Genomic DNA, 24,457 nt, shown 5'->3' on the forward strand with positions numbered 1-24,457 from the left:
CAACCTGCATTTTCTGAAAACAAAAAGGAAAGTATCAATAGCTATCACTTGTAATTTCAGGTGTAATAGGTAGGGTTGGAGTGTGCAGGGGATTTATCTATTAATTGTCAAAACAGACCATACTGCTTCTGGCAGAGCAGAAGAACTACAGAAAAATGTAGTAAATTGTTTGCTACTATTGAAGGGATCTAATCAGTCAACAACGAGCTTCATACGTATTTATGTATGCACTTATTTGTGCATGCTCTGTACAGTTAAGCAGAACATCACATGCTACATTGTAGAACCCCGCCTCATACCTGCCCAGTGGGAAGGATAATAGTCCAAAGTGATTCTGCGGAAAGTCATCTGGATTGCTCCTCCGGATACTAAATGTAGAGAGACAAAAAAGTGTGACAAAGTTCATTTTTAACACCAGACTCCAAATCACAACAGTGAAAACAAAAGAGAAAAATTGCAGTAATGTTTAATCACTTGAAAACAAAATAATTTTTGCCCCTTTTTGACCAGACCAAATTTCAATTTTTGCAAAGTGACTTTTAATTTATTTATATTTATTTAAGTCTAACCACATACATTTATGTTGTTTTGGCAACACAAGCAAGGCTTTGTGGCGATAGCTATTTTTTATATATCTAAAACAAATGTCGTTTTTTTATTTATTATTTATATATTTGTTTATTGGAGGTAGAAAACACAAATACATATCTTAAGTACACTTCTCTATGATTTCTTCCCATAGTTATATTTACAGCCTTCAAAGTTCACCCCAAAATTTGGCAGCTTATCCTCCTGCAAGGAGGGATATCAAATGTTGTGTACTTTATTCAATGTTTGACACAGTTACAGGAACCAGAAAAAAGTACTCACTTCAGTTATACCTGCAATAATCTTTAGAACAAGAGTAATGGGGCATGGGCCAGATAAAAATGTGGATACTGATGCATTTTTGGGGAGGTTCAGTGCCACATCCATTTTGCAAGTCACACCCATGCAAAATGCATGAGTCACACCAGAACGGGTGACACAGCTAGGGAAGGAATTGGGGAGATAGGAACCATTATTTTTAGTTATATGCTTAGGGTTTTGTTTTGATATTGCTTCATATTATTTTCTTCCATTTATTTCAGTGAGTCCAGATTTATATCTCTCCTGCCTTTAAACAAAGTTACAATACTTGTAATAGTGATTCACTGCCAATTGTCAAGTCAGTGAACTATTTTTGCTGGCAATTGGACACTACATCGCCAGGCCCAACAGAAAAATTTGGGGGAGGGAAGTGGCAGCACAGAGTGGTTCCCACTCTTATCTTAGCCACCATAGTAACAGCAGTACTTTTGCCACTAACTTCTGTTGAGGGGCAGTGGAGACTTGGATTGTACAAATATGGCTTGTGGCTATATGGTGGACTTGGCTTCACACAACTCCCTTCATGAGACACAACTACAGAGTAGAGAACTGCATGGTGGCATAGCGATAAGTAATAGTAATGGTGCCTTGCCCATTTAATCAGGTACTAGAATCCCTTAGACACCTTAGCAAATTCTCAAAGAAGATTTTCCTACAAAACAGCATAACAATGTTAAGTTGTATAAATAGACAGTAACATTTTTTATTGGATTACAACTGAATCAATAAAAGTTGCAGTCTCGACTACTGTAGTGCTAATCATTACACAATGTACTTGTCTGTTACTACGGCAATTTTGATGCAGATTTTTGCTTGCGGCTCACATCGCTGCGAGTAGAATTCAGCGTTGAGATTACCGTAGTAACGGTAATAATGCACAATATTATAATGCACATAGTAACACTAATAGTGCGCAATCCACATTTTTCTTTAGACCAAAAAGGGGAATTGAATACTACCCCCCCTTATAATAGAAATATTTGTGCCAAGTAGTCGAAGAAACAAGCATTTTTTTGTGTCATTTTATATAGCATGAAACTCTAGTTGTAGCACGTTTGCTCTGGTCGCATATATTAACCTCCTTTAAATATTTGTACCTGTACTCCTTGTTTGGCATTCATCACACACATGTATTTCCAGCCTTGAGATGTGTAGATGATAAGAGGTCTCTTTCACATCAAACTTGTCAAAATACTGACCTATACTAGAGGAAGTAGAATGGGAAGGGGACAGAGACCATGGTGGAGGAGCAGGAGCAGTGGGAGAAGAGATCTGTCGAGGAAAATAATATTTTAATGTATGTTCTGATATAAATATTAGTATAATAAAATAAATAGTTCAACAAAAGAATATTAACCATTACCTGCCCCACTCTGATATCCTTTCTCTGTCTAACTGATTTCTGGACAGCTTCACTTAAGGATTTTGTGTACGAAAGCAATGCCCGTAGCTGAGAGTCCGTGAGGACCCAAAGCAGCTCATCTAATGAAAATGACAGCTTGGAGGACAGCACCAAACAGTCCTTAATCTGAAAAAAATGACAAAGGCAAATTAGAAAAGAAGATTTTAGTACTTACTTTAAATCTCTTTTTCGGAATATATCTGGGGGACACTGCTACCATGGGGTTGTACGACGATACATGGATTTGGCACTTAAATAGTTAACAACTAAGTCTGCTGCTGACTCCTCCCTTCTGCAACGCCACAGACCTCAGTAATACTACAGTCCCAGTAATACTACAGTCCCAAGAAAAGGGCTCAAAAACGCAACTAACCGTAGAACAGCAAAAGGGAACGAACGCAGTGTCCCCCAGATGGAATCAGAGAAAAAGATTTAACTTAAGTACAAAAATCTTTTCTCCTTCATCCACTCTGTGGGCTCTGGTCTATCAGCCTGCAAAAGGCCGAAACTGGCGTACACAGACGCAAAAATGTTAAACTGGCAAACACCTTGTAAAGGTATGAACTGAGGACCCGGTCGTCGCCCTACACAGCTGCTCTGCAGATGCCCCATGGCGAGTAGCCCAGGAAGCCCCCACCGCGCCGTGAGAACCTGAGACACAGGCCGATTTCTACACACATAAGCAAGCTTAATCATAGACCTAATCCGACGAGCAATGGTCTGTTTGGTGGCCGGCCAACCTCTCCTATGAGAATCGTAAAGAACAAAAAGAGTCAAACCTGCAACCAGCAGAAGTGCTGTTCACTTTAACACGGACAACGTCCAGACTAACATAGGAAGAAGGCTCAGAAGGAGTAATCCCTTCTCTAGAGGGCGAACGACCCTAGGCAAGAAAGTAGGTACAGTCCTATGAACCATGTTATCCTCATAGAACACCAGATAAGGAACAATACAGGACAAAGCTCCATGCTCCGACACACGTTGAGCAGATGCAATGACCAGCAAAAACACCACCTTCCACGTCAAGAGACGCAGATCAGCCGACTCTAGGGGTTCGAATGGAGGGAGCTGAAGAACCTCAATAACCAGGTTCAAATCCCATGGGGCCAACGGAGGAACATTGGGAGGCTGAACATGAATCACTCCCTGAAGGAAAGTACAAACGTCAGGGAGGAAATCCAGCCAGAGCTGAAAGAAAATAGAAATCGCAGAGACCTGGACTTTCAAAGAACTCAGTCTTAGTCCCGTTTCTAACCCATCCTGAAGAAAGGCCAGAAAACGGCTAATCTGAAAGAGGCAGGATTATGACACTTCTTCTCGCACTACTGTACATAGATCCTCCACACCTTGTGATAGATCTTGGTTGATACCAGCTTGAGCCTTTATGAGGGTCTCCACTACCCTGTAAGAGAACCTCTTTGACTGCCAGAGGTCGGCTTCAACAGCCACGTCATTAAAGCCAGACGAAAGTAAGGCTGGATGGTGTTAATGATTCTTAACTGAGAAGATCAGGCCTGAGAGGAAGAGCCCAGCCTGACCCTTCCACTGGAAGCAAGATGTTGGTGAATCAGAGCCACCTGGGCCAATTCGGTGCCACCAGAATGACCGGAAGACCTTCCAACAGTACTCGCCTTAGAACCCGCAGGATCATCGGAATTGGTGGAAAGTGATATCCTAAACAGGAATCCCACCTCATGGACATTACTTCCACCACCACAGCCAGAAAAACTCTGGTTCTTGCGCAGAATCTTGGAACCTAGTGATTGTGTCTGGATGCCATCAGATACAGATCTGCAAGCCCCATTTCCAGACCAACTCCTGAAACACCTGAGGATGCATTTCCCATTCTCCCGGAAAAATTACATGCCTGCTGAGAATAAATCCTGCTGAAATCGCTGTAATGAATTTCTCCACCCACAAGACGACCTGTTCCGCTACCTGCATAGCTCCTGTGCTTTTTATTCCTCCTTGGCAACTTACATATGCCACTGCAGCGGCATTGACGGATTGGAGGTGAACTGGTTTTTCTTGAAGGAGAGACTGAGCTCCGTGGGGGGCCTAACAGCATGGCTCTTGGCTTGAGAACATCTATGGGCTGAAGCGCCTCCTTGTCTGTCCAGAGACCCTGGAGACAAAGCTGGAGAACAACAGCTCCCCAGCCCTTCAGACTGGCATCTGTGGTCACTATAATCCAAGACCACAGGACAAGAGATTGGCCCATCATCAGAAGCTCTTGAACTAGCCACCATTTCAGAGGTTGACAAGTCTCCCTGGAGAGTCTGAGTCGTTGGGTCTCCAGATTAAAAAAGGGGGACCCAACCATTGTCTTAGTTGCCTTCCTTGCAATTGTCAAGGAAGCAGATGGATTCTCCATTATTTCAGTCAGGAGTCCGTCTGAAGTAAACTCCAGCTGAATTTTCCTGCCTTTGGAGTGCACCAATCAGCAGGGGAAGTGTCTCCGTTATACTCACTGCACTGGAGGCTTTTGCATTGGGGAGGGTTAGCCTACCCGCTCACTGGAGGTTTTTGCTTATTATAGCTCTCCTTGGTTTTCATCTGGCCACAATCTGAGCACAGATTGAAAGGCTGCAACGCAAAAGAAACAAAGTCCCCCCTCCGCCTCAGCGGGAGACTTGTCAGTTCCCTGAAAATGGCCCGAAGTCCCCCCGCTCTATGCCAGAGGCAGCGCCGGACCCGTCGGGAGAATACAGCGACAGTCACATAGTGGCTGTCACTGCCTAATTCTTTTCTATCTCTTTCTTGTTCTTTTTTTAAAAACTGAACTATCTTCCATTTAAAAACTAAGTGAACCAGTATAAAGCATAACACTAATCCACTCCTAACCTCACTGACATGTCAGTAACACTAAGAAAATAATAAAAACCTAATCTAGCAGCAAGTACTGCAGAGCAGTGCTGAAACCAGCCCTTGGGTACTTAAACAAAACTGAGATCTGGGGTTGCAGAGGGGAGGAGTCAGCAGCAAACTTAGTTAACTATTTAAGTGCCAACTCCATGCACCATCATACAACTCCATGGTAGCAGTGTCCCCCAGAGTGGATGAAGGAGAAAGCAAAGGACTTTGTATTTACTTAGAGGTAGTGTACCAAACATTGTACTTATATGCTATCAAATTAATAGTTTAGCCAGTCTAATTTTAAATGCAGTCAAACTAAATCCGACATGTTGAACTACCATTTTTATCAACTGAAAGAGCTTTAATTAAGGCCAGGAAATCCTCTGAGTCTTTCATGTGTGACATAATGAATATGGTCTCACTTTGCATAACATTCTATTGTAGAGGTGACCATGTGGCTGGAACCACTGAGTTTATATTATGGCACAGTATACCATATATGTAGGACTGGTGTCACTAAGGATTTAAGAGAAAATTAGGTTTGTTATTTCTCACCCTTCTTTTAAGTGTAACATTCAATTGTCCCCCATTGGTAAGTAGACGTAAGGGAGTAGTTGGGGCATCTTCACAGCTATCTGATGCATCAGCTTCAATGCGAAGTGTCTGCCAAGTCACCTGTTTAAATGTGAGAACCTGACAACGAAGAGTGATAAGTTACAATGAGACACATTGGAATTTCACAACTATCGTGTAGCCTAGTGAATGTGAAAAATATCTGAAAAATAAAATGACCTCTCCTCGCTGTGGATGGGTGAGGCGTGTGAAGCGTAAATCACTTTGTTGCCAAGTCGGGCTGACACTGTAACCTTGAAGCTGCCAGAGCTGTAGCGATGCACGAAATGTGTGAGACTCAATCTTGATACTGACACAGCCGACCTCTATGAACATGCCCTCCACCACCTTCTCTGCAAACCCATATTCACTAGTATATCATAAGAGAGGAGAGACTAGTATAACCAATTACGTCCCACCATTTTGACAATAACAAACTGGTGCGGAATTAGGGGCTGAGGTGGAAGAAAATCAAACTAAAATTCTTACCTCTGACCTGCAGCAAGTGCTATAGGGGAAGGTCCGTTGGGAGGTCGAGGGTCCTCACATGTTTTCATCTCAATCTCCACTTTATCAAGCATCTGTAGGCATGACAATACCAGCACAGACACACACAAATGTTTAAATCATCCCTCTGACCAGCATCTCTAGTGCAACGATATAAGGACTCACTTTAAAAAAGTCTGCTTACCAGACAAATTGGATGAGTTTTCAGTTTGGTCCATTGTATCTGTCGAACAAAATGTGATAAAAAGTGTCATCACAATATATGCTGCACACTGCTAAAAATATTTTCCATAACATTGATAGAGTAAAACTTCAGTCTTCATAGAAAAGTGCCTGCCATTTGACACAATTAATCCTAAGCAGGGATATCTGTTAATGGTAGTAGTTACTAGGTGCAAAGACCTTTCCTTATGGAACGTCATTACACCTCCGATCTCATGGTTATATAGTAATTTTGGGAAAAAACACAATTCACCAAGTTTATCCTTTCATAAATTCTTATTGTGTTAATCCAGAGGAGGGCAAAACAAATAAACAGTGATTGTTGCAAATTGAGCATCACAGCAAAATTTTCCAAACACAAAAAAGCACTTCTTGAAAGAAGACTTCAAATACATTTTAAATCCTGTTCGTTACTTTGTCATCATCACCTCATTTGGTAAAAAATTCCACAGCTTAATCACAACCCTCACAGTAAAGAATCCCTTTAAATGCTCCTAGTGAGACAGTCTTCTTTCCATTTGACTTTAAAGATCTCTGTTTGCTGTATGGTCCTTGGTCCAAAAAGTTAATTTGAAGAACCTTTGTATTCAGATATCATTATGGAGAGAACAAAGCTTGAGTGAATTTGGGCACAAGAGATATTGGGGCTCCTTTGCAACTCTAATACACAATTTTTCCAAAGTAAACAAACTCTTCTAACTTCTCTTTAAAATTTAACCCTTCCATTCCCTTTATTAGTGAGGTTGCCTATGTCTGTAACCTCAAGCGTTCGCCTATGTCTTTCTTAACATTATCTCCATTTTTATGTAATATAGCATTAAAGGATTTTATTTGCCTTTGCAGCCGCTGCCTGGAATTGTGTGCTGCTTCCCACTAACTAATTTTATGAAGTCCTTTTCAATTTCAGGTTTCCCCAATTGTATTGTATTTAATTATGGCCGTGTTCTAGATGCATAACACTAAATTTATCTACTGTAAATGTAATCTGCCATATCATGGACTAGATGGCCAATGTTCCTAAATCATTATGTAGCAAATTACTATCCTGCTCTGTAACCATACAAACCTTAGTGTTACAGTTAGGAAAATTACACTATAATTCAGGTTTTAAAATTATAAATAACCTGCACCTATGGTGCAAAACAGTATTATTTTATTAAAATGTACTTGACAGCAGTATGCTGCATCTTAGGCAACTTGCAACTGTCCTCCTCCTGTTGTTGCAGATCGTTCATTCCCAGCATGTAATTCTCAGATTTGACCCTGTTTTATGTGTTTAGAGAAGCTCAAACCACCATCCTGTAAATAACTATCCCTTTTTTTAGAAAAAAAAAAAATATTCCATTGTGTCAAAGAGCATACTGTGTTCATTTCTAAACAGTGCAAGTTTGTTTAATATCCATTGTTTCCACTGACAGAAGTATAGCTATAAGCTAAAGTAAACACTGGGGTACTATTGTAATTGTTTTACAGCAGCCCTGAACCTGACAAAGAAATGTGGGCAGGGAGGTAAGCAGAAATAACAGTGATCAAATGTAAAGATCTATAAAATGAATATATATTTTAAATTGCTCTACAGATATAATAGAGCAATAGTTAGTGGTGTGTTAAATATGAATAGTTATGTTCTTTATTTTGATGGTAGTATTCATTTAATGCTATTAAATCTGTATATTCTCTTTTTTATTAGGAAAATATCCAATCCTTTTTTTAAATTGTTCTTCACTGTATTCCAATACTGGTTCTCGTGAGAATGCATTCTGTTTCACGGCTCTTACAACAAAGAACTTTTTTTTCGTAGCTGGAGATTACTTACCTCCAGCCACAAAGGATGACTTCAAGATCTCTGGGAATCTTAACCTAAAACAGGCTGCCACTGAATGGTCAGTATGAGCCATTAATATTTTTGATCATATCCTTGTACATTTCCTTTTCAGTCACAACTGAAATTTTCATTATTCTCTCCAGTTCTACAATCTCATTTCTGTTAATTGGTGCCTGATATTGAACTGCAGTGCCAAGGTTCCCTTTAAAGAGGCTAACTTATATTTTTTTCCTATGCTCTTCTTGATACATAATAAACCTACGAGCCTGGCATGCAGCACACTGGCATTTATTAGTACTACTTAAGGCTTTCATCTACACAATTTGAAAATTTTAAGTGCAAAATATAAATTGCCAATGTCTAACAAAAGTGTGACCACACTAATCAGTAGCCTAAATAGCAAAGGATGGATAGCACTTACAGAAAAATTTTCACTGAATAGTAGATATCAATGCAAAAAGAGGATTTTTGCATATCTGATATCTGAGTCCATTGGGGGACACTGCAACCATAGAGTACAGAAGGTGGCCTTGGAGATGGGGCACTTTAATTCCTAAACTGTTGAATGATAGCTCCTCCACTACTATGCCCCTCCCATCTGGAGCCATCATTGTTTTTGTTTTTAACAAAGGCCTAACTAGGTGTAACCAGATACCAAGAAGAACACCAACAACAAACACCACACAATCAGATGCTCAGAGAATGAACTTTTACAATGAGTAAAATATCCTCCTTTATTTTTCCTGCCATTGGGGGCCACTGCAACCATGGGCACATGCCAAATCTGCCCCTAAGGGTGGTGGGATTCATCTGAAACAGCTGCACATAAGACCTTGCGTCCAAAGCTAGCATCCTGAGATGCAAAGCCCTGCAACTTGTAGAATTTTGAAAATGTGTGGACAGACAACCATGCAGCAGTCCGGCACAACTGTTTGGCCAAAGCACCATGATGCGCTGCTCAAGAAGCCCATTCAACTGTCTTGGTTGAATAAGCCTTTAAGCCAACCGCCACAGGTCTAGCTAGTGGATGTTATCCAACTGGCAATAGACTGCATCCAACAACGCATGTGCGCATCATAGAGAATGAAGAGGTTATTAGTCTTACTGACTGAAGCAGTACAGTACACATAGCATCTGAGGGCCCAGACAACATCCTGAAGTTGCAAAGACGTACCCAAAGTCGGAGACCTAGGACAAAATGTTGACATGTCAATCTGCTGGTTCAAGTGACACCATCTCTGATACAAAAGAGTTTTAATGTGAAACACTGCCCTGTCAGACTGCAGCACCAGAAAATGCAGATTACAGCATAACATCCCCAAATCAGACACCTGACAAGCAGAAAAGATAAAAAGAAAAAAAAATTGCATAAAAACACCATGTTCCAGGCAACAAAACGGATATCAATGGATTCCAAAGACTCAAAGGGCTGCCACGTAAACGCCCTGAGCACTATATTAAGATTCCAAGGCTCTACAGGATGTACAAAAAGGGATTTAACATGTTCCTACATTTGCACATCTCTCATTAATGCCAACTTGCGCTGGAAGAAAAAAAAGAGATTTCAGAAACCTGGAACTTAAAAGAGAGGAAGACCCTTGTCTAAACCCTCTTGTCGGAAGGAAAACAAGCGGGAAAGCGTAAAACTGGAGGTGTGACAACTATGGATTTGCAGAAGATGATGGTTTCCTCGCCTTAATCATAGTCTGCAGAACTTTGTGCGAAAAACCCCTGGCCTGAAAGATCACAAGCTCAGCAGCCACGACATGAAAGCCAGACGACTTAAAAAGTAGCATTGAAGAGGACCTAGGGCCAGAAGATCTGGATCAAGAGGCAACCAGTAAGGCAGAATCACGGCCATCCCTAGAATGTCGGAGTACCATGTCTTGCGTGGCCAATCTGGAGTCACCAGAATGGAGGCTTCCTGCTCTTCTTTTAACGTCTTTAAAACCCATGGGAGCATAGGAATCAGTTGAAACAGTTACACCAGACAAAACTTTCACAAGATGGTTATAACATCCATGTACTTCTCTTTGGGGCCGTATTTTCCGCAGAAGTGAGGGACCTTGAAGTTCAGACGTGATGCCATCTATCGCTGGCTTACCTCAACATTGTACCAGTAGAGCAAACACCTCTACATGAAGAGACCATTCTCCATGATAGATCCTGTTGCAGCTTTGGCAATCAGCCTCCCAATTATCCAACACTGGGATGAATGTGGCCAATATCATGGGAACAAGGCGTTCCATCCGAGACATTATCTGTGTGGTGTCTGGAATGGCCATGGCACTGCACGTTCCCCCCAAGATCGATCAGGTAGGCCAACGCTGCTGTAGTATCTGGTTGGATTTTCAGGAGCTTCCCGGCTAGGATCCCCTGACCCTGCAAGAGCGCTCTGTAGACCACTCAACTCTAGGTCATTGATGTGCAATGATGTGCAATAAGGACTCCTGGGGGACTGACCTCTTGTAAAATTTGTTCACCCCTACCGACCACATGAGGGACTAGGTGGCCGTTGACAAAGTGGTGATATGCTCGTCCAAGTGAAGGGTGGACCTGGATCAATTTCTGAGAAGTTTCTGTTGAAGTGGCCTGGAATGAAACCGTGTGAAAGGCAGCACTTCAATCAGAGATACCATGGTCCCCAGCAACTTCATGCACCTAAGAGGAGACATTTCCTGTCTGCCAGTAAGGTCTTGGTGTTGTTTAGAATAGAAAGAACCTTGTCCTCCGGGAGTAGCACCTTCTGACAGACTGTGTTGAAGTGGAGGATGAGAAACCTCATTTGTTGGGCTGAAGACAAGGAAGACTTGGGAAGGTTGAAAATCCAGCCATCATGCCTCTCCAGAATCTGGATAGTCAGCCGAATGTGCTACTGAAGGTTATATTCTGCCATCACCTTTAACAACAGGCACGATAGTTACCCTCTGCGAGCGCAGGAGATTTGCCAAGATGGCCATAATTTTGGCGAAAACCCTTGGGGAGGTAGCTATGCATTGCCATTGCAAAATAGAGTAGAACTTTTAGGTCTAGGGGTGCAAGGAACTCACCTTTTTCCATGCCCACTATTACTGACAGCAACGATTCCATCCTGAATCTCAGAACCCATCCTGTTTGTTGAGGGTTCTGAGATTCAAGATTGGTTGAAATGATCCATAAGGGTTTGGGACAATAAAGAGGTTGAAGTAGAACCCTGAACCTCTTTGGAGAGGTGGAACTGGAACGACTACTCCCTTAGCCAGAAGATTCCGTATAGCTACCTTGAGCCACCATCTCTGAGTCTCCAGGAGGGCACACCAGTGGTGAAGAATCTGCAGTAAGGGAATGCTACAAGGTCTATGATATAGCATTTTGTCACTACCACCCGAACACAGGAATCTGTGGTTGAAGCCAGCTGTTGGTCACGAAACTGCAGAAGGTGGGCCCACACCACAGTGGCGTGGTGGTTCGTTCCATCATTTCAAATTTTTTTCTGTTTACCTGGGAGTCTTGCATCTGTTAGAACCCCTACCTCTGTGAAAACCTCCCAGAGAGGTAAAAGATTGCCCTCTGGCAGAAACTGGTCTCATTCTCCTGAAGAAACGAAAGAACCAAAGCCTTGGCTGTTTTAGTTTCATATTGCTGAGTGGCAAAAAGGAAATCTTAACATACGGTAAAGTCTCCAATGGACGATTAGATTTAGCATCTTCCAGCCAGGACAGTAACCACATCCAAAAAAAGCCTGACCTAAATAATCCAAAGCTTCCTGAATGTGTTCAGCCAATACGAAGTCAGCTCTAGGTCTATTGTCTTGCAAGACTGCAACATGCTGTTCCGCCCATTTCTGAGTGGCCTTGTTTATCCAGGCCGCGGACATTATTGGCCTGAACAAACATCCTGCCACTGCATAAACGAATGTTAGGAGAAAGTCTGTACTATGCTGGAGTGAAGATTCTCCCTGCACCAGTAAAGTGGTGGTTCTACATAGGCAGGCAATGGAAGTGTCCGTTTTAGCAAAATTCCTTCATGTAACTGACTCTTACGATGCTAAGGAGGAAAGGAATTTAAATTTCCTTCAGCATCTAAAACTTTTTTCAGGATTATGCCAAGCCTTTAAAACCATCTCTAGGAGTTGAGGAGAAAACAGTTTCCTCTGTCTTTTAAAAAGAGAGAAGTCTGAAGACTCTGTAACCTTAGGTTCCGTAAATCCTAGTGTCCTCCCACTCAGACCTGTGAAATAACTTGCCATCCTCTTCATATGATAGATCGGAATCAGACACAATACTTTGTATTGTTTCAGGAAACCGGAGTTTGCCAATCGTACTATGGTGAGTGTTAAGGAGACGTTCAAATGAGAAAGAGGTCTTGGGAGAACCTGAGGATACTCGGATAAAGCCTCGTCTCTGCCTGGGAGACCACACTAGTCATAGGTAGTGGCTGTGATGCAGGAATGAGTGTAGGAAGAGTTTTGCTTCCCTCTCTGGACAGTCATTACACGGATGAATTCGGCTATGGATGTCGCCAGTGATTTAGCCCAAGCTGAGGATCAGAACGGCAACAATATAAATTTGGAAATAAATTTTGCACTGGTATAATGGTATACAGCCTCTCCAGTGCCCTCCCCCTTAGGCTTGGAAGTCCCTTTCTCAGTCATTGTGGTGAAATTGCAAAAATGCACACACCAGGAAAATATTAAAGATCTCAGCTTTTATAATAATCCAACAATGATAATCAAAGCGAATATTTGTAGATGAAGGTCTACAAACAGTATCTTTAAGCTGTAAGGCAGTTAAACTACTTATTCAGACTCAGACCCTGAATACACATGTTAAACAAGGTAGGATCAAGTAAAGCAGCAAGGCCATTTTCAGCTGCCTATGCAGCAAAGATACCAGATGAGGGGGGCACAGAAGCAGGGAAAATCAAATTTCCGTTGAGGGAGAGATGGAGGGAGGAAGAAAGCGAGTGTCAGGCGCCGTCCCGCTGTCTCACCTCTATTTGGATTCTCCCTTTGTACCGCGCTACCTGAACGTTTTCGACCCGGCTTGTCTCACCATTTTTCTGGATATCCTTGTGTACCGTGTACTACCAGAACATTACTGACCTGGCCTGTCTGACACCTCCTTGTATCTCGCTGTTGATAATAAACTTATCTATATATAACGGAGCCCACCATCAGCCATTGTTATTATAGAATATCTACATATGATCTGTTAATTTGGCGTACCCTTATTGCTTATTCTTCTCATCTACATACTTGCCTACTCTCCCAGAATTCCCAGAAGAATAGGCAAACCTCCTGGATTCGCCGAAATTCACGGCAGTGAATGGCGGGGCTATGGTGATGCAACAACGTCACCACGCCCCCTCCTACCCCCTGTCACACATGATTTCTCCCCCGGGAGAAGTTTTGAAAATTGGCATCTAACTACTGTGCTCAGCTCTGAAGGCCAAATCTCCAGAAGGGTATAAATACATTAGAGACTGCATAAAGAAGGGCAACTAACATGGTGCATGGCTTACATCACAAAACTTACCCGGATAGACTAAAAGAACTTACTATGTATAGTTTGGAGCTGAAAAGAGAAAGGAGGGTTTTAACAAGATACTGGAGGGAAACAGTCTTCAAAGGAAGAGATTTATTATAACACAAGGACATGTACTGAAAGGGAGGGAAGTAGGTTCAGCAGATATGTGAGGAAAAATTACTTCACAGAAAGGGTAGTGGATAAGTGGAATAGCCTCCCATGAAAGGTGGTGGAGGCTAATACAGTAGAATAATTTAAACATACTTGGGCTAGACATAAGGATATACTTAACAAGAAATAAGGATTAAATAGGGTTGGAGGTTACCATACGTTAAAAAATGAGCATCCTAAATGGGCTAAGGGGTTATTATCTGCCCTCAAATTCTATGTTTCCCATAGGTAAATGTTTTGGTCCAAATGCCCTTTATCAAGATATGGCCATACATCTATATCAATTTTCAAATCTTCTAATTATATACAAATATTTCTGGCAAAAGAAAAATTATGTAACCATTACACAGGAGGATCACAAAAACCAACAACACAAGAACATCAAATGAAACTGATGCATGCTACAATATGTGCCATGGCTGGGAGCAAGAAAGAAAATAATAACCAACGTAATCACAAGAATTACATCAGTGTACATTGTTTTAAAAACTTTTTTTTTTTTTTTTTTTTAAGAAGGATAGTTTGTAACTCAAAGATTCTAAATATGAAATGACTCAAATTTACCAAACATGGTTACCTTAGAGATATTTGCCGGATTCATTAAGGAAAGTTAAGCAAAAGTAAGTAAAGCAAAACCATGTTGCATTGGAGGGGGAGGTAAATTTAAAATTTAATGGCAGATTTATAGTTGCGGTAGGGCATGTCCTAGATCAACTTTAAATTTCAGTGTACAAAAAAGCTATCAAGTATTTGTGTGAAAAACAGATAGAATTTTCCTAATGTGCAAAATAAAACTCATTTGCACCCCTTGCAACATGGTTTTGTCCAGAAAACGAGTAAGAAAACATACTCAATTTTTTTGCTTCACTTTCCTTAATGAATCAGGCCCATTGTGGGTAAGCAAGTTAAAGCTGTTGAGCACAAATATAGAAACCTACATACCTAGGGTTATCAGCATATATGGACATCTTACTTTCTAGGCTATCTTACAAGGTCATTGACAAAAAGATTGAAAGATACATGATACTGATTAGTGTGGTGTATACATCACTAACAAAGTTGAAGACCTCAAACACTGCATTTTTTTGTGTCATACCTTACCCGAATAGCGGCACGATTGCAGTACACCCGTGTGATGGCTAGCCATGTTGGTAAATCCAGCATGTTCTGTAGTGCCTCCTCATCGAGCTGCAGATCTGTTAACTGTCCTTCACCGCGCAAAGTGCTCAAATTTATCTGCTCTGGAGACAAGTTTTTGGTGAACCTTGAGGAGAAAAGTTAATAAATGCAAATATCTTGAAAATATTCAATAAACTTTAAAAAGAGCAATTACATTTTTGGATTATCTTATTTTTGTTCTCTCCTTTTCCACTTGTCCATTGAGAAAACATATTTTTTCATCAATTTTAAACAATAGCGGTAAAATACTGTGAGAACTACTAAAAATGTGTTTGAAAATTGGTCACAGGATCTTATTTCACATGCCTGACAACGGGAGCTTGCTGAAAGTGAAGGGGTAGCCAGGGAAGTAAACAATGTTAACAAAGGTTTTAATACAAGTGTCAGTATGAGAGATAAAAGGGACGAACAGCAGATAGTCCTGAGCTATAGTATTAAGAGGGGGCTACATCAGCAGCACCAAAGAGAAGTAGAAATATGAAGCTTTGAAGGAGAGACTGTTATAAATCACATTTGCACAACTCTAAAATGGAAATCTGCGCTTCCCTAGTGTTGAGTTAGTGTGTATGCTGCCTTGGGGGAGTGGTCCCAAGCCCACAAAAAGTAGGTAAATATGCAATACAATGAAATCCCAGGCCCAATTTGAATATGTGGGATGGACCTCAGTTGCGACAAATGTTGGAATATGGTGCAGTCATAACTGACAGGGTGCACAGCAAATATGGTTAAATAGGAAATATTAATAAATAGCAAATGTCTATTTGCAAATAAAGTCCAAGTGCACTGGATACAATTAAAATACATACAAGATAATAGCTTGAATATTCTCAATAAGTTCAGACAAGCAGATTTACATGTGATAACACCTTGCTACAAATACTGACTGTGATGATTATGTAGTATATCTAATGACTGATTGTCATACACGAATTCAACAGAAAATAACAATGTATATTGTATGTAATCTTGTTATCTAGCAAAACACACGAGATTACATTACAGGAGTTTAAACTTGCAAAAGTCATTAATCTTTTGAAAATAGCCAGACCAGGGAGAGATAGGATCTTGGAGGAGTTTGAAGCCACAAAGTTGTAAACCGTCTAGCCAAGTAGAACAAGCAGAGATGGGAAATTAGGCCCTTTGAACACTCCGATCTCAGGAAATCCCTAGCTCCCTTCGAAAGCACTGTAACATTTGGGAGATCTGTCTTTATTGACAGCTAAACTGCAAAGATGGGGGGGTGATAGCTACGTGGAAAAAAAGGTTTAAAATCTTCTGACTTAGACAATAATGTGTGCATTTTCATGAGGGGGTCCATCAAGAATGAAATGTCCCATTTTCCTCAATTGTGTTCCCTCACACACCAGGTCTTAACTAATAAGTAGTAACTCTGATTTTATTTCCTATTTTATTTTCTGAAACTCATTTGTGTAACATATTGTATGCCGTCTTGTTATTAATTTTTGTAATTAAGTCTTGGAAACATTTTTCAGATTAAATAAATTTAATCTAGTGTATTCTCCATGATTGTTTTACGAAGCCCAGGGAGGCTCATGCTACTGTCGAAGTCGTATAATTGGATAAATGAAAGTATATTGGTTAATATTGTTTTATCATGAGATTGCACTCAGTATGCCACGCTACACGTGGCATACTGCAATCGCACGGTAAAATACACACGCACACACTGGCACTACAACATTTAGTTATTTATATATTTTATATTTATGATTCCAATCCACAGTGATTTATGAGCAGATAGTATTTAGTTTATATATTATGATTATATGTACACTTTAGTGTTATTTAAGGTTCAGGTTATAGGAAATGTGTCATGTCTGGTATAATTTTAATCCCCTATTTATCAGTAGTTGTCCGGTTCTTTCGCCAAAGAGATCGCACATTGCATACTCTAGTTAGTGATGTTAGGGAACAAATACTTAAAGTTAATAATCCCCCTTAGAGGGGGTTGTTTGAACAAGCCTATGACCTGTTTACACTGGACCCACCTGAAGTCTGGACCTATAGAAGCAAGCCACGTCATTGTTCTCTCTGTAACACCGAGTGTATATAATATAGCTGTACTCTCACTGGCTTCAGTCTACTCTGACCACAGTATTCTGGAGTGAAATACAGTTCACTGGTGCCATTGGGAGCGCGGTATGTATTTATCTTTTGGTATTGGCTGTACTGTATTATAATCATGTATTGAATTGTTAAATTATTGCATCTGCTAAAATAAATTACTTTGTGCTTTGGAAACACAATACAATCGTTTATGCAATGCTTATTTGAAAACGATAGAATTACTTTAATACTATATGTGTATGTGATTTAACTGTGAAACATTAATAAGTGGTTCTGGTGAACGTAAGGACTCCATAATAAATCCTTCATGGTGGCAGAAAAGGTGCATTCATTGCTAAGTGACTAAGGTGCCACCAGTCACGGCCAGCTGTGCAGATTGCTGTATGTGGGACAGGCTAGGCGTTCGTGACACTTACCTAGCAGTGTGTACAAGATATAACATAGTTGTCGAAGTCAGCAAATTGGATGAAGTCATTTCAATTAATATCGAGCAAACTTGGTTGTCTTTGCCTGAAAATATGCGTAGAGCACGCTACGTTGTGGAAGGGCGTATCCAGCCGCAACACGTGGCAATAACAGTTTTTACACTTTTATGTACATTCGCACACACATACATTTGTAAATAGTACACATTAATTGTAGTTGCAACACATAGTTATTTGTTTTGAAATATAGTAGTGTTTATGTGCAATATTATAGGTTATATGCATATTAGTAAAACCTATGGTTCAGGTTAAAGGAAATGTGTCATGTGTGGTATCATATTAATCCCCTTTACATCAGCAGCTGTCCGGTGCATTCGGCGAAGAGATCGCACATTGCATACTCTAGTTATTGATGTTAGGGAATAAACCTTTAATATGATGCTGACTATAAAATGCTAATGGACTAGTTGTAACTGGAGTCTTGGCGGGAAGAAAGGAGCACATCCCCTGGAGAGATGACCCCCACCTTTGGATTCTTTAGTTTGAACTAGCCTATGATCTGCAACCCCCTGGACCTTCCTGAAGCCTGGACAAATAGAAGCAAGCCACACCATCTGCATTGTTTTACTGTATTTCTGTTTGCATATAAGCAGTAGCTTTTCATGTAGTGTTCAGTCATCTTGACCACAGACTTCAGACCTGAATGACTGTTCACTGGATCCAGAGCGCCCGCGATAAGCAACGGCTGTACTCATTATTTCGCTTGAATTATTCTGCTACTTTTTGAGAATAAATATTTGTGCGTTGGATTCGACAATCGTTATTGGATAGCGACAAAACGTGCATAACATAGTGAGCAGTCCAGCCATATAATCTCAAACCTCGTACTGGGTAAAAAAAAAAAAGTCCTAGTTTGTAACCGAGAATGAATGTCCTGAAGCACAAATGTCCTCTACGGACCATGCAGAAATATCCGGACCATTAATTGTCCCATACAGGTCATGCGGAATAAAAGAGTACATAATTCAATCCTGCTTGGTGGTTGATACATGAAGCAATTAGAATGAGAGAGAAGATACCACTAGATAGCTGATTGAGTTAAAAGGTGTATTAGCAAACGAAAAGTCATCAGATCGCCAAATGTAAATGGACAGATTGTAGAAAGGAGAGAATAGTTCCCCTTAAAGGTAATGTCAGGGATAAGCCCCTCTAGCTACTCCCTGATTAGATTATCATATATTCCAACAGTCATACAATATATCACCTCTATTTTGTCAGGAAACCGTTTCTGAACCCCTTTATCGGTCACAAACTGCCCTTTGCGCACCTGTGACTTGGAAGCTTACTGTAAGGGAACACACAGGATTCCAGCCCAAATCTCACACCTCTCAGCAACTGCCACCAGCTACGAAAAAGGCCCGTAGCAAGCCTATGACTTAATCACCCAATTGCGCACACTCTGTGCTCTGGTAGCTAAACAGTTAACCCTTCAAACACTGGTTTCTAAAAAGTTAATTCAGCCAAGCAATCTGTCTCTTCTAAACAGGCAATTAATTTGTTTTAGCAATAAGGACAAAACTATTAAATTGTTAGATTTAATATACAAAAAGTACAATGCTGACAGAGAAATAAAAAACAGTTCGATAAAGATTTGAAATACAAGTAAAAAATTGCAAACAGTTATAAAAACAAATCGGATGAAAGTACAGAGCATAAATTACTTATAATCTGAATGCCTGGGGGTAGGCAGAAAAGATGGACAGTCCTTCAATTAGATTGATCCCCAAGAAACTGACAACTTGTTCCTTCCCAACACAGGTTTTTTAAGCAAAATGAAATGGGATATTCTACACAGGGACGTGTTAATACTTATAGGGTGGCAGGGATGTCCCCTGGGTTTCACTATAGTTTTCTCACAAATATTCCCAAAGATTTGACCTTTGGGTAATTCTTCACAGATATATCCAGAGATACTATTCCCCCTTCAATAAACTGGTCATAATCTCCCGCACATTTAAATACCAAACATGATGGATTTATGACAATGTGACATACCTTTTCCAAAGATATGAGATTATAGCTATTCTCGGATACCGCTAGTACCTGTCATTCACAACCCTGTTGTGATTTCTGCTCCTCAGTATGGAGTGCCACCCAGCTTTCCCAAAATATGAACTATGAAGACATTTTCTATATACCTGTATAGGCATTGAAATGTGGCCTTTGTCTTCAAGATACTCACCTAGGCTCTCTCATTTACAACTAGTGGTTCTTTGTGTTTACCTATTGAAAGGAAGTCAATTAGGAAGTGGAATGCATGATCAAAAACAATGGATGTCTGTGATCTGCATATCTTAAGCAGGTCTCCTCACAAAAGGGTTTGCTCAACCTAATTACCTCCTACTGCGCTAATCGTTTCCTTTTTAAAAACATTTGGTGAAACATTTATCGGAGGTTAAAATCAGGTTTATTTATGTATCAATGCAATATTTTATTTGGGCCCCGACATTCAATATTCTATTTCATCATATCACATTTATGCTCTCATCCTGACAGGTAGTAGCAGTGATGGCAGGTGGGTAGCAGGATGTTGTGGCGGCGGCGCGCCTCTCTTCTGTGCCCGGTCCTTTGCACATGCGCCGAAGATCCGGGCCTCCGTTGTAATGCAGTGGAAGCGTATACAATGTTCATGAGCTCATAAGTTGAAAAGGGGTTATGTAGATATAAATCTATGCATTTTGCCCTTGCAGGCTTCGTCAGGGACTGTTAGATCAGACTTGAATTGAACTCTCTGCAAGAGAGATCTGAAACCAGCAGAGCCTGAGGACTGCAGGGACAGCTTGGAAAGACAGCGGAGAGAAACTACACTCAATACTCAATTCTAACGTAGTTGATGAGGTGGAAATAATGACACCAGTTCATCAAGTTCAACCTATTTTGGATCTCCAGCGATCCTGCACTTATATTTGAAATTGATCCAGAGTAAGCAACCGCTCATCTGTTTCAATTGTGAAAATCCCCCCAGACCCAATATTGCAGTCCTATTTTTACCCTATATCCTCTAATATCCTTCATTTTAAATAACGGTCGTATCCCTGGATACACTTTTCCGCAAAAAAATTGTCTAACCCTTTCTTAAACATATCTATTTATATCTACATAACCCTTTTTCAACTCATGAGCTCATGAACATTGTGTACGCTTCCACTGCATTACAACAGAGGACCGGGACTTCGATGCATGTGCAAAGCACCGGGCACAGAAGAGAGGCGTGCAGTCACCACAACATCTGTGCGAGACCCTGTGGTGGAAAGGAGGGACGGCGAAACGGACCAGTCGCTCCAGGGAATTATCCAACAACAAGGGCGAGTCTCAAACACAACCCCTGTCCTGCTACCAACCTGCTATCACTGCTACTACCTATAAGTGGAACTATTCTCTCCTACCTACAATCTATGTCAGTTTACATTTTGTGATCTGTGGACTTTTCGTTTGCTAATACACCTTTTAACTCAATCAGTCAACTAGTGGGATTTTCTCTCTCATTTGTATTGCTGCATGCATCAACCACCAAGCAGGATTGAATTATGCAGTCTTTTATTACGCATGGTCCGAATATTTCTGCATGGTCTGGAGAGGACATCTGTGCTTCAGGACATTCCTTCCTGGTTATAAACTTGGACTTTTTTTTACCCAGTACGAGGTCTGAGATTATACGGCTGGACAGCTCACTATGTTATATCTTGTAACACACTGCTAGGTTAGTATTTGTAGCTAGGTGTTATCACATGTAATTATCTGCTTGTCTGAACTTATTGAGACCATTCAAGGCATTATCCTGCAGTGGTTCCCAAACTTTTGCAGTTCGCGGCACCCTTAGAGTCTCCAAATTTTTCAAGGCACCCCTCCAAAATAATTATTGAGCAGTCCTGTTTTAGAAGTAGTTGGGTCAAAAAATTGTAATAAGTATTTAGGTCAGGACAGAAATACTTATTTAGCTGTATGCAAAAATGCCCCCTCTGCATCCAGACACTCTGCCCTCAGGCACTCTGCCCCCTCTGCATCCAGACAAACTGCCCTCTCACACGCTGTGTCCCCCTCCACTGCCCCTCTCACACGCTGTGTCCCCCTCCACTGCCCCTCTCACACTGTGTCCCCCTCCTCTGCCGCTCTGTCCCCATCCTCTGCCGCTCTGTCCCCATCCTCTGCCCCACTGTCACCATCCTCTGCTCTCCTCCTTTGTCCCGCTGTCACCATCCTCTGTCCCCCTCCTCTGTCCCGCTGTCACCACCCTGTCCCCCTCCTCTGTCCCGCTGTCACCATCCTGTCCCCCCTCCTCTGTCCCGCTGTCAACATCATGTCCCCCCTCCTCTGTCCCACTGTCACAATCCTCTGCTCTCCTCCTCTGTCCCGCTGTCACAATCCTCTGTCACCAACCTCTGTCCCGCTGTCACCATCCTCTGTCACCAACCTCTGTCCCGCTGTCACCATCCTCTGTCACCAACCTCTGTCCCACTGTCACCATCCTCTGTCCCCCTCTCACCATCCTCTGTCCCCCTCCTCTGTCCCACTGTCACCATCTTCTGTCCCCCTCCTCTGCCACGATCCCTCTCACTCTGCCCCGCGCCAGGCGCCAGCCATAAAAAAACAAAACAAAACACAGAGACTTACCAATCCGTCGGGCGCCGGGACCCAACAGCCTCCTCTCTCCTGCAGCTTGTTACTGACGTCGATATTTAGTGACAGCTGCAGGAGAGAGGAGGCTGCTGGGTCCCGGCGCCCGTCGGATTGGTAAGTTTCTGTGGTTGTTTTTTTATGTCTGGCCCGCGGCACCCCAGTGACAGCGCCGCGGCACCCCTGGGAGCCGCGGCGCACAGTTTGGGAACCGCCGCATTATCCTGTATATATTTTAATTGCTTCCAGTGCACTTTGTTATTTGCAAATAGACATTTGCAATTTATTAATATTTGCTATTTATCATTATTTTCTGTGTACCCTGTCATTTGTGACTACACCATATTCCAACATTTGTCACAACTGAGTTCCATCCCACATATTCAAATTTCACCTGGGATATCACATACATACAGTTTAAAAAAAAAAAAAAAAAGACACCACTTAAAATGATTCAAGATGCAGAGGGAAATGTAATGCAATGAAGTCTTAAACTGAGGAATATTCAAAGGCATTTGCCTGATCAGCAATGTAGACAGAAGCAAAATTGTCTTAGATTACACCACACAAAATAGTGTTTGCTGCATACTACCATAAATTGATCCCAAAATAGGCAGAACCACAGAGAATTAATGCCTAGTGCTCCTCACTATAACCTCAGATCTGCTTACAACGTGTGTGATACAACTAATAGCAAATCATAATCATCTATTTATTTATAAAGGCGCCCGATTCCACAGCGCTTGTATTGCAAGAATACATAAATACAAAAACAAATTCATACAGTAGTATTACATAAGTACCATAATTTTAGCGTAAAACAAATACAGAAATACACATAGCAAACAATGTAAATTGCACAATCCAGCATACTACATACAGTGTACAACATAACAGGGACATACAGACAGGAGCAACTGACCAGAGACAAAAGGGGAGAGAGGACCCTGCCCGTTGGAGCTTACATTCTAGAAGGAACACATCTGCAGACCAGTCTCGTGATAGGATAAAATTAATTTTCCCTCAATGCTGTTGAGTGGTGTGGAGCTCTATGGTGAACCCTTAATGGAGAACCACGCCATCTGCGACAGAACAAACTTGCCTGCTTGAGTGTTTAGAAGGATGGGCTGGGAAACTGGGGCAGCTCTGACACACACTTATATACACTATATGGACAAAAGTATTTGGATGCTTGACCATTACACCAACAGGGTCTGTAATTACACTGTAGTCAAATGCATACACTTTAATACAGAGTTGGTCATCCTTTTGCAGCAATAACAGCTTCCACTCTTTTTGGAAGGCTTTCCACAAGATGTTGGAGTGTTTCTGTGAGAATTTGTGCCCATTCATTCTGAAGAGCATTTATGAGATCAATGTCTTGACTACCTGTACAATGTCAGTTCTTAACATGGTGGTGTGTGTAGAAGAAAAGCAAAAATATTGACTAACCATGGTATCTGCCAGGTATCCATAACTCCCAATGCTTTTATCATGTTAGCCAGAGGAGACTAGTTGGGAAGGTTTGGTGTAACATTATTTTTATTAACGTGCCTACATGTTGAATAGCGCTGTTAATTGAAGAAAACCTGATACAAATTAATAACATACAACAACTTGAAACAGAAAGTATAGATAATTGTTCCTCACACCTCATAGATTATAAGATCATTTGGGTAGAATACATAAGGTAATGGACTAAAATGATGGTCATTGGTGGGGAAAGTATGTTTGGCTACAGGCAAAAATATTAAAGCCGCCAATGGCAAGGGACATTTCTGTGCAGCTACTGTTAGTGTGGCATGGCTGTAATATGGAGAGAGAGTCGAAGGTGGAGACATGAAAGATGAACTAGTCATTGTAGAAATTTCAGGACAGTCAGCTGTTAGGAACTGTGAATGTCCGTCACCATTTTCACAGATAAACCTCCTTCCTCTTCTGGTTCTGGACACTTTTGCTGTTGGGCTGCAGGACTAGTCTTGTGGTCATCTGCCAGCTTGTAGTAGCTGTATGCCTAGTATTTTTCTTTGACATCAAGCTCACTGCTTCCTATGTACGTAGAAGTTGTGGCAGCAATTGT

General features: G+C 41.3%; 1 protein-coding gene across 1 annotated transcript in view; it reads right to left on the bottom strand.

The window, feature by feature from the left end:
* Positions 1-24,457, bottom strand: part of LOC142138799 (bridge-like lipid transfer protein family member 3A) — an 89,659-nt gene that overhangs the window by 50,806 nt on the left and 14,396 nt on the right. The window contains exons 2-9 of the mRNA XM_075195758.1: positions 15,113-15,275; positions 6,471-6,509; positions 6,269-6,360; positions 5,960-6,149; positions 5,723-5,860; positions 2,273-2,437; positions 2,007-2,181; positions 300-368 (exon numbers count right to left, since the gene is read on the bottom strand). Of these exons, the coding sequence (XP_075051859.1) occupies positions 300-368; positions 2,007-2,181; positions 2,273-2,437; positions 5,723-5,860; positions 5,960-6,149; positions 6,269-6,360; positions 6,471-6,509; positions 15,113-15,275 (1,031 nt within the window). The remainder of the gene's footprint in view (positions 1-299; positions 369-2,006; positions 2,182-2,272; positions 2,438-5,722; positions 5,861-5,959; positions 6,150-6,268; positions 6,361-6,470; positions 6,510-15,112; positions 15,276-24,457) is intronic.

The sequence above is a fragment of the Mixophyes fleayi genome, chromosome 2 (genome assembly GCF_038048845.1).
Source record: "Mixophyes fleayi isolate aMixFle1 chromosome 2, aMixFle1.hap1, whole genome shotgun sequence".
Classification (NCBI taxonomy): domain Eukaryota; kingdom Metazoa; phylum Chordata; class Amphibia; order Anura; family Limnodynastidae; genus Mixophyes; species Mixophyes fleayi.